Source organism: Aspergillus foveolatus (genome assembly GCF_047715535.1).
Source record: "Aspergillus foveolatus strain CBS 279.81 unplaced genomic scaffold BDW70scaffold_7, whole genome shotgun sequence".
Lineage (NCBI taxonomy): Eukaryota > Fungi > Ascomycota > Eurotiomycetes > Eurotiales > Aspergillaceae > Aspergillus > Aspergillus foveolatus.
In genome coordinates this window covers 16,295-33,337 of record NW_027396071.1, presented here as the reverse complement: position 1 = coordinate 33,337, position 17,043 = coordinate 16,295, and the positions used below count along the sequence as shown (strand labels likewise).

Genomic DNA, 17,043 nt, shown 5'->3' with positions numbered 1-17,043 from the left:
GATTCCTTTGATAAAGGCATATTATAAAGATAAAGTAGAGAAATGACGCGTTGAAGAATGTTGATATGCAGAAGCAGCAGAAAGGCGCGGTTCGCCCGTAAGCGCGTCTCGGCCGTGGATTACGTTAACATAAATCCCGGGTGATCCGTGGAACTACAAAATTTCGAACGCGCCAACCACCCTCTATCTTCAAACAACTATCATGCCACCAAAAGCGCGTAAAACGCGCCAGGAATTAATAGAGCAAGAGGGTAGGATAGAATGCTATAAATGATTTAAAAAATAGAAAATTTGTAAAGTTCAGGAAGCTAGCTGTATTTATAATGTGCCTCCTACAACCCTACATGATTAGATGATGTTGTGGATACGCTCAAAGGGGAAAGGGCAGAAGGAAACTGTATCGACTACACCAACGTAGCCTACTAAGGATCGGACGCCATATGACGATTGATCGCTTCTCTCGTTCTTATTCTCGATATATTGAGGGGTCAGATCCTCAGGAGATGGAGATCGCGCCTAAGCCACGATGTCACGCGGCGTAAGCCGGCCAGCGAGTACATCGCTTATACATGGCATTTCCATATCACATACAAAGGAACCTGATAGATGCTTTCAACTGTAGCAGACAAAAACTACCCTTACTAGCTATGTAGTCTTCTATTGCCTTTGTATTCTCACGAGCTATGAGATAGAAATGAAGAGAAAGTGAATTACAGTGCAGCTTATATACCCTGAGAAGAGTTTCGGGGTTGTGAATTTGTAAGGAATGTTGTTAGGGCGCTGGGTGGATGGGAGTTCGGGTTACGCTCAAGAGTCCGGGGGATTTTAGGAGAGCGGCGGAGGAGGTTGTTGGGACGAAGAGGATGGTGCGAGTGTTTGGGATGTTGGGTGGTTTAATGCTAGAAATACGGTCATTTATGCTGGATTGGCAGAATTGTTGGAAATTATTACTGGGAGAGGTCTTGAGAGGGAGGTGACAACTGTGGATGCTGCTAGAGAAGATTTGAAAGAGGACCGGGGAAATGGGCCACACAAGTATAAAATTGGCATTTGGGAGAGGAAGGGCGTTGTGTGGGATGTTGAGGAGACGTGAATTGCTCAGATGGGCATGCACCTGCAGACGGCAGAGAAGTGAATCTGTTAAAGGCAACAGAGTAAAAGACTGTGCTCGAGTCTAATCCTCGCTTTGTCGTAGAGAGTTAGAACTAGGGTTTTCAATGTGCAGTCTAAGCTCCCTTGATAATATCCGCTGCCTTCTCCGCAACCGCATACACCGTGCTTTGCGTATGCGTCGACGGAATCACTGGGAAGATACTCGCATCGACAACCCTGATTCTACCCTTGGATCCATAAAGTCTCAACTGACTATCCACGCACCCACCATCCTCTCGCTTCAGCATCGCGCACGTCCCACTCGGATGCGCGAAGCTCGGGAACGCAGCACTCCTCACCACCCTCGTGAGCTCGTCATCAGATGAACCGGGTTGCGGGTATGTGACGGCAAGGTCGATTTCCTTGTAAGCTTGCGTTGTTGGGAGGACGTCCGTATTGAACCGGATGGACTGGATCAAGACCTGAAGGTCAAGCGGGTTACTCAACGAGCGGAAGTCGACATTGGGCATGTCGTAGGGGTTATTTGAGCTCGCGTGGATTGAACCCCTGCTCAACGGCTTCTGGAGACAGGCGGTGCCGCCAAAGAGGTTCTCGGTCAGGGCTACTTTGTTCTTAGCCATGGCGTTGAGAGTCAGAGCCTTGACCTTTTCGTATCCCTCGACTACCGAGCGATCAAGTCCAAACTGGAGATACTCTCCAACAGATTGGTCGGCCGCCTGAGCAAGGGTCGCTGCAGTTACATTCAGGTGTTCCGCGGTCAAGAAAGCGAACGTGTTCCCTGTAGATACCGTCCAGGGACCTGTCCTGTTGCGTTCGTAGAGGACACCCATCTCTGCTTCAAATGTAGCGTTCACAGCCATCGTAGTTGAAGCGTCGGTCACATTTGTAGTGGCGCCGCCGTAGAGCACTGGGTGGTCCTGCAGGTTCTCACCAACACCGGGGAGATTGATGATTTGTTTTACACCAAGGGACTCCAGAACGCTTGATGAGCCGATACCGGATAGCTCGAGGATTTTGGGCGTGTGGACACCTCCGGCAGCCATGATTATTTCCTTCCTCGCCCCGACTCTGGAAACTTGTGCGTTGGAAGGTGCGGTTGTTTGATCCGGGTTGTAGCCAGTAATGTACTCGACAGCGGATAGATCAGATGTGAGCTTGGTGACGAGGGTATGGGGCAGCACATGGTAGTTTAGTCGGCTCTTAGCCTCTTCGTGAAAGGTCGTTCGTGCGTACGATCGCTCTCTGGTGGCAGGGTCGAGAGAATTGGGGTTCCAGAATCCACCGATCGCGTTGGCCGTACCGTCGCGTTGGATTGGGATTCGCAGCTGGCGGAGGGCGTTGATAAAGGCCTCTGTTTAATATGATCAGTTATGAGCACGGAGTAGCGCCGTTAGACATACTACTGGTCTTTGAAATGAATGGAGGGTACGACGACTGTAGCGGACCGGTCGTTCCGTGGACCGCCATGTCGAAGGAGATGCCGAACTCCTTCTGTTGCGCTTCAGTCGGGGGCGTAAATGTTTCGCTCTGAGTATATCTGTCAGCATACTTCTAGTTTTACTCTCCATCGGGAGACGCACCTTTCTGAAGTACGGCAGGAGGCCCTCCCAGCTCCAGGTGCTGTCGCCGATAATCTCGCCCCAGAGGTTGTAATCGCCTGGAGATCCACGGTCAAATGCCATACCATTAATGGCGCTCCCTCCACCGAGAATTCGAGCTGAAGACACAGCAACTGTGCGGTTGTTCAGTCCGGCAACAGGAAGAGAGGTGATAGGCCAGCTGTGGTTTGTGGCAGCAAGAGAAAGGTAATGAGGGTACTGGATGACTTTGGAGTAGTTGTCGCTGAGCAGTTAGCATGAGGAGTTGGGTCTAAGGTAGTACAGAATCTACATCTTGCCAGCTTCAATTACCAGGACGGTCGCTGTGAAACTGTCAGTAGCGTCATCAATGGAGCAGACGAACCTTTCATAAACCGATGAAATGGCATACTATTGACATCTTCGGTCAGACGGTTTGCAACCACAAGGCCGCTGACACCACCACCGACAACAACATAGTCGTATACAGGAAACAGGTCCGCCGCTCGATCGATAATGGTCCCAAAGGAATGGACGCCGCCAGCGCTTGTAGCGCAGCTGAAGCCCAAGGCCAGTGCGGCAGTCAAAACTGTATGCTTCATCGTGAACTTTTGGTGCTGCTCCTGGAGACGAAGGACAGCAGTCGAAATAAGCCGTCCTTAAATACCGGTTGAAACATGGAGCACTTGGGCCTAGGCCTCCAGTTCGGCTGAAGAATTAGCATGCATGCATGCATAGGTTCTAGCCGTTACCCCTTAGCCGTTTCATCAAGTAACTAGGGCCCCGCGGAGGTTCTCCAAGCCATATACAAATCACCCTTGAGCCCTTCAGGGTATTCCCCCCGGCGCTTGGCTTGATCTAGATGCTGCGGAACAGGGATCCCAATCCTCCTAACTGACAGCAACGTGGCCACTTAGTTACTCTCGGCTCATTGAAGGGAGTCGCTCACCGGCAAATGGCTTATACGTCGAGGGTAAGGACATGATTCTTAAGCCACATAGCGCGATTTTGTCTGCAGTTGGATAATCACCACAGCATCTAGGTCTATCTATTAGCCATTGTTCAAGGACTGTGCAATCAAAATATTCCGCGCCGCCATGGAGGCCAGTCCGCTTTCCCTCTGGGCGCAGGAACACCTGCAGTACAAGGTATCCTAAAAACACAGTAGCCACTCTGTGGGCATTTAGCATTGCGGAAAATTTGTTGAAACATACCAACGAACATTCGCTAGGGCAAGCAAGAGTGCTTTGAGTTTTTACTCCTAGGGAACCCCTGCCTGTAGTATAATGATAACTCAATGAGGTTTTCGGAGCTGTATGGCGGAGGATATCACAGGCTATGGCCTGGATTTTGGTTGTCGGCCATGCCCTTAACCAGGAATAATTCCAGAGATCTAAATAAGGTTTCTGCATCAGTATACAACCTTGGAATTGCAGCGCGCAGCTTCGGTAAAGAGATCCGTCGGCATACAGATCCGAAAAGTCTTGAGGTACAACCGGAAAAAATTGATAAAAGGGAGGAGGAGGAGGATATTGGCGCTTCTATCTTTTGTTTCCTTTCTAAACTTGTGATATTCATGAATACAGGACAGCTAGTTGAAAACAATACTACCTACGCCCGTTTCACAAGGCGTCTTATATCAGACACCCCCAGTTGTGTCTTTGCAACGAGACTGTGTCCATTATTTGCTATGAAATTAGCAGGTTTCAACGGGAGACATGAGTACCTACCTATTTTACTTGCCCCCGATATATCTAAGAAAGTATTTTTGTATAAAGAGTCATGAAAGTCAGTTGCTAGATGATCGTGTATATACTCCAATCCCCTGAGAATCTAAGCAGCATTTAGCTCCCGCTTTGTCGATCCTAGAAGAGTACTGACCTCTCGGCATATGGTCGCCATATGAGCCTTTTCCAGATGAATAGAGGAGTGCAGTCGCTCTAAGGAGACGCCCATTCGCTCATAAACCAGATAGAGCATGTTATCCTGGGTAAAGGCTTCCATTAGAGAAACGATATTAGGATGGCTCATCCGAATTAACCGCTGCTCTCCCTCGCATCCTGAAAGTACCCTGATAACCATGAGGTGAGGCTGCCTAGACGTGCTAGCACAGAGGAATGAACTCTCAGAGCGACCCAATTCAGCAATCTTGCGGTAATGTGCCCACGGCGAGCCGGTTTTACAAAACGAAGAATACAGCCTTTTATCTCGAGGCCACGTTGTTTTCGCAAGCCTCTTGTTCGATAGATTATCTGATGTGGGTGTCTCAGCGTCCGGATCACTCTCTACATTGTCATGTGAGGGTTTGGGTTGAAAGCGGGGCTTGTGAAGTCGGATCCTTCGCTGTTTTGCTATCACAGGTGAAGGATCTGTGGGCGTAGAGTCAAAATAGCAATCATCATTGCGAGGGAAAAAAAGTGTGATGGAGGATAGCATGTGCAGATATCGTCAAAGGAACGAGATTGTGAGAACCAGGAAGCTAGTTCGGTTGCACCCTTTGGTGTGCCGAGTAGGTACGGGATCGTCTCGGTGGGGGGCCCTGGAGGGCGGGGTAGGCGTCTCCTAGCAATGCGGCAAAAGAGGAAGTGAATTGGAGTTTTCTTTGCACCGCAGCGGCAGGGAAGGTAGGCATCTTCATGATTGAACCGCTCATGATATCTTGCAAAATCTCCATGTCCTGAACGTGCAGCCAGGACCCGTGCAAGAAGAGGTCTCGGGAGTCTCAGCTCCGCGGGGCATCGGGGGAAGGGGTGATCTGGAGCTCTTGATAGGACTGTAGAGCTGTAGACTGCCAGTAGCTTTGTAGAGCAGATATAGTATTGCCCTTGCCCTGCGTTTGAGAGAGAGCGAATGAGTATCTCCATGAGGAGGGAGGATCCATAGCAGCTCCCTTCTTTGCGGCTTGATCAGCTGCTTCATTTCCGGGTATCTGAGCATGGCCAGAGACCCAGCAGATTCGTACAGAGCCACCGTTAGTATAGGGGAACCTTTCTCGCGCGGGCCAGGATGCAACTAGCGATTGGAAGGATTCAAAGACCTCTTGGGATGAGCCTGTAAAAGGTGATAGGAGTCGTGTGGCTACCTCTAGATTGTCAAGGCAGATCCAGAGATTGGTGGCAATGCAAGCTGTGTGTAGTCTAAAAGCTGCTCTAGCTCCTGCTAAGTCCAGCAGACTAGGTTGTCCAGCCAGCCCTGCGTGCGTAGTCTGTATATCAGTCTGCCAGGGAGAACACCGTCAAATGCTCCTTTAATATCAAAAGTTAGAAGAAAGGCTGTCTTGCCCTGGTTCAGTGCTTGCTCCACATCATGTAGCAGGCAGGTAATAAGGTCAACAGCAGATCAGATGGGTAGTGCTCCAAACTGACCCAAAATAGGACTTTCTTGGCTTATTTGACATCAGAAAATAAGGCTGCCATGCAAACATCCTCGAATATCCTATTAAATAAATATCCTAGTAAACAATAAGATATCCTTGGTGTAAGGTACAATGATTTTGCTCTAAGCTATATATTCTGCTCTTTGCACTAGAACAGTTCGTCGACAAGGACAGAAGTGTATTCAGGTGTATAGGTTATAACAGAGGCCATGTTAAGCGAGCATTTGCCTGCTAAGGCCTCTGGTTAGCCAAGTTCCGAGAAGGATATGTTGTACGAGGAACCTATAACACTCGGCACTTAATACTGTATAACGTCGATTAATAAGAGAAAGACAAGACTATGTCAAGGATACCATAAAACATTGCATTATGTCCAGGACCTCTAGCCAGAACCGAGCGATGGCCACTAGGAAAGACTAATATACGACTTGAATCCGCCCTGAAAGAATTGCTTGGATATTCAGTTTACATAGTGGTCATGAAGGCCTTTATACAGCCATCAGCGCTATTGGGTTGTATCTTCCACGCAATGCCTTCAGATTCGGCTCAGTGGCCCAGACCATAGTAGGAAACGACTGCTAGTTAAGCTTATGGGTCAAAATGGAGGGACGGAATGACGCCAACTTCCTGACACATCGCATACATTGGCCATAGACGCGAGTCTTGCTGATGACTATGGCGCGATAACGTCACCTACTAGATTGAGTCATGACTCGAGAGACTAGCGGTAGAGCTGAACGAATACCTATTTGAGACCGCTTTATGATCCTACAATATTCTATTGATTTGTCTATAAACGCTCTCAGAAAAGGAAATGAGAAACGCGGGCGGCTCAACCGGCGTTAGGGCGCGGTAGGACGACTTGCCAGGCCAGACCATGGCAGACTGGTGCGAGCCACGGAAAAAACAACTAATCTAACACGGACAAAGAATGCAGGGCGCTATTAAGTCAAAGCAGAGAAGCGAGGTTCGTCACGAATAAAAAGAAAAGAGAACAAGACAAACAGAATCAGACAACGCTGGTTGACTCTGGCTTGTGTCTGTCATGGACGCTTTGGAGCGAGAACTCCTCCACCAGCGGAACATGACCCGCCGCGTGGGAGCTGTTATTGCTCCGGAAATGTGGCAGATCCCACCCAATATTGGAGGGGAATTTGCTCCGCGAGAAGCGGTTGTAAACGAGGATTGAGCGGCGCTTGGAGTGCAGTGTGCTGTTGGGCGGAAGGGTCTGGTTAAAGGATAGGGGGCGGACTTCGGCTGGTCCCAGGGGGTCGACCTCTGGCGGGACATTGAGGAGTTTGTACACAATGCTCAGAAGGGGAATGGACAGGCCATGAACGAAGATCGAGAATAACACGAGCCAATATATTGCTAGGGTATAGGTTAGATTGGTTTGAGAGTGAGTGATTTGAACTCACTTGGTTTGAGGGCGCCCATCAAGCGGGCCTCCATGGCACTGCCCTCACCTACAGGAGGGAAAAGATGCGAGGTGTGCTCGGCGTAGAAGACAGCACCAATTCCTGGCACCGCGTTAATATCAGTTCCGTACAAACCAAGTATTGACATACCTATCGGACCAAAGTAGCCCATAAACAAAGCCTCCTTCCAGTTCTTGCAGACCTTGGGCATAAACTTGTACAAAGCAAGCGTGCTGGGAATGCGTCGGAAGAGGAGGACGATGAAGCCAAGGAGGACCAGCCGGGGATATGTGATTCCTGTAGTGTCTGGCTGGTGGAAGTCATCCCACGGAATGACGGCTCCAATGTACATGAATCCACCAAAGTTGAGGAGAACGTCGATACATGAATTGACTTCGTCATGGCGGGCTTCGGTTTCCGCCAGATAGCCCCCGTCCCAATTTAGGGCACCGCCAGCAAAGAAACAGGCGAGGAGATCGTTCGTTCCGATGCAACCACACGTTCCAAGGAGGAACAACTGATGATGGGATTAGGTATGAACACGAGTCGCATGACAAGGACTTACTCCCAACGCAGCCGGGAACAGCACGTAGCTCTCGCCGTCTATCCACTTCCTAAAACGCGTTAGCATCCTCAAATAATGGTATCAGGTATAGGCCCGTTTTACTTTCGGAGGGTATACCGCAGCAGGTGCATGCTAGTATAGCCCAGGGTGGCGCCATACACCACGCCAAGGATGATGTAGTAGGCCCAGGTCTCGACAAACCACATCTCCATCGCTTTCGCAAGCCCGCCGTGCATATGGCCTACATCTCCCGAGCGCACGACATGAGCATGGGCCGTGTGGTTCTGATCCGGATCCCCTTGTGTATACCGCAGCATATAGGTCGCTAGCATCAGAAAGGGAAACCCAAACCCATCGTTGGCACCGGCCTCGGAGGATATAATTTCGCGAAGATCGCGGGCAACATATCGGTCGGCGAAGGGCCCTTTGGCAATGGCCTGGGAGAGGATGGGGTCGGTACAGGTGACGCAGGAGCCTATCACCAGCGCAGTGAGCTGCGCGCGGAGCACGTTAGCGTTCAGTCCTGGCAGTCCCGGTCGACGGATTAAAAACCAAAAAAAAAGACCGCAAGATGCAAATGTACGAAACTTGCTCAGTTGCTCATGGAACGTCCTAGAGGAAAGAGAAAAAAAAAAAAAAAAGAAAAAAAAAAAAAAAAAAAAAAAAAAAAAAAAAAAAAAAAAAAAAAAAGGAAAAGAGACTCACAAAATTGAGATTAGGAATCGCCAGCAAAATGCAGCCGGAGGTACAAAGCCACATGAGAGTCATGTTGGGGATCAGGCACAGCAGCATCTCCTTCCAGCGATGTAGCTGGTACTTGGCTGGGAGCTGGAAGCCCACGATCACCAACTGAACACCGATCACCACGCGACACAGTCCCTGCACCATTGTTAGCCTGGCCGCTAGTGTGAGCATACTTTGCTATGTTCGCGCACCAGGGTGATCGCTTCCTGTTGGCCCCGAACTGCGGAGCCCCATTCAGTGGCATCGAGAAACTGCGCTGCATATGGCCCTAGAACGATGCCAACCACCACAGCTGGTACTTAATGCGTAATATGATTTAGCATCCGGCTTCTAGAGCAGCATGTAGAGCTACTAGAATGGAAGGATTCGTACGCGCTTCACCCAGATACCACTGCGTTTTCACTTTCACCGAGACCAACGCATAAAGAAGAATGAAGGCGCCTGTTGGCCATATTAGATTGTTGAGCTCCAAGAGACACCAGACAAATCTCTGAGAAAGGGTCGATACCCAGAACCGATATAACCACATTCAGCTCGCTGACATCCAGAGTGGGCATGGTGGGTTGAGGGTGGTTTTAGAGGTTGAGAGAGAGCTTGGAAACAGAGAGTTGAAAAGCAGCAGACATGCCAGGTTGTAAGGTTTTCCGAGTGCCAGAAAATGAAAAAGAAAGGGAAGAGCGAGCTGCAGTGTTTTGTTATTTTTATTGATTTTTATGGCAGAGACTGAGCTTACAATGGATGTCCAGTCTCATGTTGCGTCGCACCAGCACCCTGCAACAAAGGAGTGATGGCGCCGAGGGTCGAGAGAGAGTATAGCTTCGCATGACTTGCCGCGCGGCCATCAAGTGAAATGAGCAGCAGACGTCTGATCAGTTCGCAATTTTCAGGGGTGAACGACGGACCAAGATCAGCGGCTTGGAAGCGCTTGAGAGGGCAGATACAGAGCTCCACCGAATGAGGAATCGCTCCTAGAAGGGCGGAGTGCTTGGCATCGATCAGCCAAGACGCAAGGGTGAGGCCAAGAACACGCTGAATCTCTCGCACTGTTTCATGGTAGGGCCCCCTGCCAAGAAACCCCCCAAAATAGCTCCTTTTTCATTCGGCATATGGCGAGCGTCCAAGGTCTTGTTATGACGCGAGAGGGTTGGCCGACCCTTCCACTGCGTTTCCTACGTGGGGGATTTCCTGACCGGACCGGAGGCTGATTGTTTAGACATGCCTAATCATGTCTCCCTCGCTATCTTTTGAGTAACGTCCTAAAATCACCTGCCTCTGAATTGGCTCGATATTCCGGGAATGCCCCACCGGTGAAGAAGCAAGTTTCAACGCCGAGGATTTCGTCTGCCGTGGTTGTGACTAATTGTGATTCGGTCAGGTCCGGCATCACCTAGCCTTTTTTGATGTAGCCTTGAGTAAAGATAGGTGACTGATGCGAGGAGCAGCAGCCTGAAACTCCAAATCATCTTCAAGGCAGTGCGTCAGCGCCGAGGCCCGCCAAGGACGGGCACCGCGCGCAAGATCGGCAGCCGATAAAGCAGATCGGAGCTTCTAAAGCTGTTATTATGGACAGAAGATGCGCTCTGCAAACCCGGAGGTATTGCCCAGACTCCTTCCCTGACATATCCAGTCCTAACGCATGCGAAGCTGTTTCACGGGCCCTCCGGCTGTCCAGTTATAGTGGTTTAAAGAAGGCACTGCCAATTTGCATTGACCTCAATAGTGTATAGAAAGAAGCAGAAACAGACTGTCTCTCGAAGCGTTAAAAGCACTTGACTTTCAATTCCACTTCGAGGCACACATGAAGCACTTGACGTCATTGCGAAAGGATGATCGGTGGTTATATTTGATCGATCTTCTGACACACAGGCCCCGGTCCATCAATCTGTCAATAGGGTTAGGGTTCGGGTAGCTGGGCCCCCTTATGGTTGCGGCTTGACCAGGGTCTTGGGTCTGCTCGGTCCGACATTCTATGGATTTCGTTGTGGTCCCAGTTCCAGGGCCTGCAGTGCTGAAGGCTTTGACATACCCTTTCCGGTTTTACCTTCGTTGTCCCACTGGAGCGGCCAGTCAAGTCCAATAACAGCTGGGCTTATAATATTAAAGTTCGCCGAATGCGCCTCAAGCACGTCGTGATAGGGATTGATCTGTAACATCAATATTCACCCTCTTTTTCGTTCGTGGTAGACAGGAATATGTCAATCACGAAACTGCAACCACGAAGATGATTCTTGAGCCCAACCGATGCTCAAGAAGAATAACGTACGGCATCTGGCGGCGTGGTCTAGATTTCGTGTGCGGCAGTCTTGTGCTGCTTTTGTTGTTGGTGGTCGTTTAAAAGATGCGCTGAGAGAACCGAAGAGACGTCGGAGAATGCTGGGGTTCTCCATGTCTGCAACAGTCAACACAAGATGCAGTCCCTTGATTTAGGGTGCACAATTCCTTGGGTACCGTATCTATGAAGATCAAGATAGCTGGAAGGGTCATATCGCCCCTATAGCGTCGGTCGGGTATCTACTATTGGTGCTAGTATATTCCACGTTATGCAATACGGATGTGATTCACCCAGACGAATGTGACCGTATAATCTTTGCTTCACACCTACTTCTACCTGATTTGCGGCCTCTGGGCAGTAAAATTTGAAAAAGCCCAAATACTTGATTGGCCCGATCCCAACATATAACCTAAAATATCTACAACCCAATATCTATAACTGGCTCCTCTGAATACCCAATACTTTTGTAGGTCCATCCTCCCAAGATGTTCTAGTACATGTGCTCGGCTGGTGTGCAACACTACAAAGTGACGACGCTGACCCTGGCTGTGATTACTGTTCGGACCGGAGTAGTATTTGTTAGGGTCACTAATATTTGGTCTTAGAAGTCAACATTTGATTTGGAGCTAACCCACGGCCCCAACACGTCGGCCAGAGCCGCACAGACTCTTCCTCCTAAATGGCTTCAGGGGATTCGCTGTTGTCAGGCTTCCGAGTCAGGTCTTCCTACTGTAGACTAAGGCTTATACCTCTTATGTATGCCTGCAAGATAGTTGATTCTTGACTTGCTGATGTTCCACCTCCAGCCACGAATTCGCTGAATCGGATCTGCCAGCGGCGCAGATACTGATGTGCATTAATTAGGTCAGAGCTTAGATTGCGTATGGCTGACTGTCAGATAAACGCCAAGTGAGATGTCGACCGGTGAATCTTATCCTGCTAACCGCAGCGCTCAACCTCTCTACACTCGAAATCCTTTGGGCTAGAGCTCGGTATCAGCGAGTTATTATTTGTGCGCACGAAGATTGAAGTTCAACTACCTGTACCTGACCTTTCGCCTCTGTTAAAAGCAGGAGCAGATCCGAGCAACTCCCCTCACCCCGTGCCTGGTCTCAACCAGATTATCGTGCCAGACAAACTCTGCCCTGCCCTGCCCTAATCGGACACAGACCGGATTCAACCCTCTGTATATTACTGAGCGGCTCCATGCTCGTCAAGCTCTATGTTTCCCAGGGCCGGAGACGGGTTCTGCATTATTCTGCACTAATATCATCGTCATGCCCTAAGCAAGGCCAATCTTGACATGATTTGCTGACGGAGTTGTCGTTGATTAAATAATAAGTAGCTGAAGGCGAGAGGAGCTCAATCAGCTCAGCCATGGTGCAGATAGGCCAAATACCCAACACTTGAGCAGGCACTTGCAAGGATTGAAGAGCTCCAGTGTATACACGAACCTGATCGCCGCATCTTACCCGAGCCCTAGCTGCGGAGAATATCCACATTCGTCCTCGTTCCCAGCGGTATTGGCCCTGTAGGGTTGCTTTATTAGTCATAGCTCTTCCATCACACGCCGAGCGCTGCTTAGGTGTTAAATTTCTGAATTTCGTTGTTTCAGCCGCACTAGTCTGTCAGCCTTGCAGCCTTGCTTGTTCCCCGCTCGACCCTGGTTGAATTTATAAGTGCCATCTTTGATTGCAGTCAATTCCCTTGAGCCAAGCCTCGCATTTCACGAGTCTTCAACCTTCTCATCATGGCGTCGCCGTCTCTTTTTACCCCCAACCCTTTCAAGTTTTTCTTCACCGTATATTACCTCTCAACTTTGCCACTGCGCGTCCTGGTTGCTGCCCTTTACTACCTTCCACCATCGAACCGATCCGGCCGAACATACCGCCTGTCATTGACGACGAGGTTGATGAGATTCTGGTTTGACTTCGCGACTGCAGTTGAACTCCGACTTCCCAAATCGCTCGAACCAGGCACAGACAAGGCGCGCTTTGTGCTCATCGATCCAAAGAAGATCGAGCACCGTCACTCCTCTCCATACGTCGGTGTCCTCGCTAGCAACACGGCCATCAACCCGGCCCCGATTGCTGGCTTCTGGTATGAAGCTCCGCCACCAGTAGACAAAACGCCGCGGTTGGTCGTCCTCCATTTCCATGGCGGCGCATTCGTGCTCGGGGGTGCTCGCCCCGTAGACGCATTCTGCTCGGGTCCCATCGCATTGAGCAAGCGCCTGGACTGTCCGGTCCTGATGCCCCAGTACCGACTGTCGAATTCACGTGATCGCACTACGTGCTTCCCCGCCGCTCTCCAGGACGCGGTCACGGCTTACACGTATCTCCTGTACACGCTTGACATGGCCTCCGAGAACATCGTGCTCTCGGGGGATTCCGCAGGAGGGAACCTGGTCATTGCACTTCTGCGATACATCAAGAACGAGGCTGCAGATCATCACCTCCCGCTTCCGCGCGCGATCCTACTCTGGAGCCCCTGGGTTGATCTCGGCACCCCAGGAAGCAGCCAATACGACCGTCACCACAACGCCTCAACCGACTTTCTCTTTGACGCGTTGGGTGACTGGGGCATACGCTGTTACCTTCCGGACGGGTGGGATAGCAAGCACCCATTCTATCCATACATCAGCCCACTGGGACAGGAGTTTCAGACGGAGGTGCCGATCTTCATCCAGACCGGGCGTGCGGAGGTGTTGTATGATTCTCACGTTGAGTTTATGGCTAATCTGAAAAAGATAGGGTGTGCAGTTGAGTTTGTGGAGATTGATAATGCACCGCATGATACTTTTGTTGCAGCTGAGTTATTTGGGATTCGGGAGCAGGAGGGAGCGATTGATCAAGCTGCAAAAATGGTCATTGAGGCGGGGACATCTCCTTAGGTCCTTAGTTGTGTTCTTTTTGATGCTGCCTATTCGCCGTTTATTTCGGTGGATTCTCGACCTCTAGGGCTTCTAGTTAAGGAAGCTATTTCAGACACAGGGCAGGCAACTCCATTGCAATATTCCGAAATACTGCAGGCTAAAGAACTTATAAGAACTAGGCCAGTCCACAAAAACCCCACACGCAGAGATGCCCTGGTTTGTATATTTTTGGCTCTTGCTTTTAAGAATATGTTAGCAACATGTCTGAAAGTTGAATCGCTTATACTACTGACGTACCCACGACTCAAGCAACGCGCACACACGGAGCTACCTGCCTTTGCACGCTGTCAAAACGCTGCCAGAGCATTGCTTGGCCCGCTTGTAGTGTCTGGGCAGCAACATTCACCGCGCACAAGGAACCTGTCACCTGCTGTCAGGGACCTTGCGGACCCTATCTTCGGATCCGGATCCGGATCATTCATGCCTTAGGCAGTAATTGTTCCAGAGACTGCATGTACATGCGTACTGTCGAGTAACCGTTACTTCGTGGCTTGGAGCCATTTTGTATGGGAATTTGACCCTCACAATGGCCCCTACCTCCAGCGCTCCGCCCCGCGCCCTTCACCCTTTTTGCCCCGGAGCTGAACCGGTCCGCAGGGGTGAATGCAGCCTCTGGAAAGCATCTTGTCATCTGTGCCCTTGGGGAATGTGAATCCACGAGACCAGGCCCGCCAGTGCGCCGCCGGCGCGTCACCGGCGGTCCTCGATTGTATGGACCTGCCGGAAGCCTCTTTTCCTGCTGCCACCTAGCCGCAGAGACGTGATCTTACTGGTTTTCAACCTGGCTGATACACATCAAATGAGCTTCCCCGGGCTTCTGCATGGTTGCTTGACTCCTGGGAATAGACAATGACAAAAACCCGCGACGGGTCCAAGGTCAGAACACGAACCCAAAGCCCGCCAACCCGCGGGTTACCCGCCAAGAACCCATTTTGCTAAAACTTCTATATAAGGCTACATTCACTGCATAAACTCGTTGAGATATTAAATTTCTAGGGTTGTGCAGCATGTTTGTTTTGTTTGGCAAAACCCAGGTGTTACCCAAAAACCCGCGCTGGTTCATGGTCTGGACCCGTACCCAACCCGCGGGTTTTGTCAAGGTCTACCTGGGTACCACCCATTCTGGCTGCAGAAGACTTGTTGTTCCCGGCCCAACCCGCCAAGATATGGGTTGGTCTGGACTTTTTAAGACTTGGTGGGTCTTAGGGAATAACTATTATAACTCATGGAGTAGGTTATCGGGGTGCCAAGAATTAAAATAAATAATCTTCATATTTATAGTATACACTTATTAAAAGAGACAACCGGGCATAAAACATCCAAGGAACCCCTTCTGACGGCTTTGAGAAACCAACAAATCTTGAAGCAAGAAGCATTCCATGCGAGTTACGGGCACTCGCAAAATAGTCTTCGAATGAGAAGTCATGCTACTCTGGGATTCCCAAGATTGAGCAACGCTGTTGTTGACACTTCGTAGTACGCCGTATTTCTCTTCCACCTCTAGATGAGCCTCATATGGGTGTACTGTATAAATCGCGAGGCAAGGATCGAGAGGCACTAGAAAGTCTGAGTTAGAAATGACGATGCATGATGAGCGGTAGCGTGCGGCCGAAATGGACTGATCCGTTGCTGGGCCACCAAGACTTGCACCTAACTGCACATCAGCTGGAAGACTGCTCTGGCTTAAGGCCTTTGTTGACCTCATCAGATGGTCATCACTAGCTAAAGGAAAGATCTACATTAATCATCCTCAAGAAGGTCCGTGGACGAGTCAAAAGAAAACAGCAGCGTCGGCGACAGTGCTGAACTCAAATATCTGCAGGATCCGACGCTCGGTTGTGATTGGCTGTGATAGGGAGTATCCCGCTTGACATCGCCGATTTGCTAGCAAAATTGCTCAGAATATGATGGATCCCGCTACCAGATTGCAAAGTTTACGGAGCAGTATACCAAATTGGGATTCGTCGAGAAAATAGAGTGTTGGTACTGGAGAGTATGGGGCATCGGCGGCTTTTATGCCAAGATAATTCCAGGAGGAATTACCTGCAGACAACGGCGGAGCTGGAATGGGAGCGGATTGTGGATATTGACGCGCTGGAAAATACCACCATCTGCCTGCTGTATTCGTCGGGGACAACTGGTCCGCCAAAAGGGGTTATGCTGTCTCACATGAATCTTGTTTCCGAAGCCCTATTCACTCAGTTGGTGTTACGGGACTCTAAAAAGGGAAGCCACATCTGAACGTTCCCTATCGGACAGTCGGACACCTCCCCACGGCCCATATTGCAGGGTGTCTGGGATGTTTCATCATACCCGCGGTTGCTGGAGGGACAGTGTACTGGATGCCCAGATTTAATATCGATGAGTTCATCGATTATTGTAAGAAGTATGCAGTGACCTTCTTGTCAACAGCCCCACCAGTATACCATGCAATTGTGCGGAGTGACCGCGTGACAGATCAATTCAAAACTCTTGTCAGGGCAGAGTCAGGTGCAGCGCCCCTGAGCTTAGAGCTCCAAGAGCAAGCGGAAAGGAAGCTGGGATGCACCATCAGTCAGCGCTGGGGAATGACCGAGTTCACTGGAAGCGTGACCACCATGCCCTGGGGACAATCCGACAATACCGGGGTTATCAGTCCATTACTGCCCAATATGAGGTTACGGCGCTAGCGATCCAAGCCACGTAATTGACTTTCATTGGACTCGATTCCCGCTTTTCCTTATTGCAACAACATGCTTACAACTAGCATGGGTTGAAACTCCGTATGTACTGTGCATATCCCTCCTCCTTTCAGACCGATTCGTCGACCAGTCGTAAAAAGTAAGGTTTATCTTTAAGCCATGCTAGCTCAGCTCTCAGCTATAGCCACAGCTAATGTAATTAAGTACGTAAATATCTTGGCACATAGCCGATAAGGCTGCTGGTAATGATGGCCAGAATATTGAGTTTTAGATATCACATGTGCGGGGCCTCGATGCATATCTTAACACCGGCCGCCCCTGAAGTTACGGGCACAGTCTGGCTTTCAATGCGCAACAAAAAC

The 17,043-nt window shown here is 50.0% G+C and overlaps 3 protein-coding genes across 3 annotated transcripts; 1 reads left to right on the top strand and 2 right to left on the bottom strand.

The window, feature by feature from the left end:
• Nucleotides 1-1,226: 1,226 nt before the first annotated feature.
• Nucleotides 1,227-3,292, bottom strand: BDW70DRAFT_171201 (GMC family oxidoreductase; the record flags this gene model as incomplete). Its single annotated transcript, XM_073743160.1, has 5 exons — nt 1,227-2,464; nt 2,514-2,640; nt 2,694-2,955; nt 3,004-3,034; nt 3,103-3,292. 5 exons carry the CDS (start codon nt 3,290-3,292, stop codon nt 1,227-1,229), a joined length of 1,848 nt encoding a protein of 615 aa, XP_073599047.1.
• Nucleotides 3,293-6,813: 3,521 nt separating this feature from the next.
• Nucleotides 6,814-9,690, bottom strand: BDW70DRAFT_107858 (Sodium/hydrogen exchanger family-domain-containing protein). Its single transcript, XM_073734444.1, has 9 exons — nt 9,302-9,690; nt 9,166-9,234; nt 8,985-9,091; nt 8,755-8,928; nt 8,152-8,543; nt 8,050-8,098; nt 7,635-8,001; nt 7,485-7,586; nt 6,814-7,437 (listed from the first exon to the last, which is right to left on the bottom strand). Exons 1-9 carry the CDS (start codon nt 9,348-9,350, stop codon nt 7,076-7,078), a joined length of 1,671 nt encoding a protein of 556 aa, XP_073599046.1. The 5' UTR covers nt 9,351-9,690; the 3' UTR covers nt 6,814-7,075.
• A 3,028-nt stretch (nt 9,691-12,718) lies between these two features.
• BDW70DRAFT_171199 (Alpha/Beta hydrolase protein) lies at nt 12,719-14,074 on the top strand. Its single transcript, XM_073743159.1, has one exon. The coding sequence runs from the start codon at nt 12,816-12,818 to the stop codon at nt 13,956-13,958; it is 1,143 nt and encodes a 380-aa protein (XP_073599045.1). The 5' UTR covers nt 12,719-12,815; the 3' UTR covers nt 13,959-14,074.
• The last annotated feature ends 2,969 nt before the right edge of the window (nt 14,075-17,043 follow it).

Coding starts and splice junctions, on each gene's coding strand:
- BDW70DRAFT_171199 (XM_073743159.1), top strand. CDS start 12,816: ATGGCGTCGCCGTCTCTTTTTACCCCCAACCCTTTCAAGTTTTTCTTC.
- BDW70DRAFT_107858 (XM_073734444.1), bottom strand. CDS start 9,350: ATGCCCACTCTGGATGTCAGCGAGCTGAATGTGGTTATATCGGTTCTG. Junction 8,002..8,049: donor TGTTCCCGGCTGCGTTGGGA/GTAAGTCCTTGT, acceptor TCCCATCATCAG/TTGTTCCTCCTTGGAACGTG. Junction 7,587..7,634: donor GGGCTACTTTGGTCCGATAG/GTATGTCAATAC, acceptor ACGCGGTGCCAG/GAATTGGTGCTGTCTTCTAC.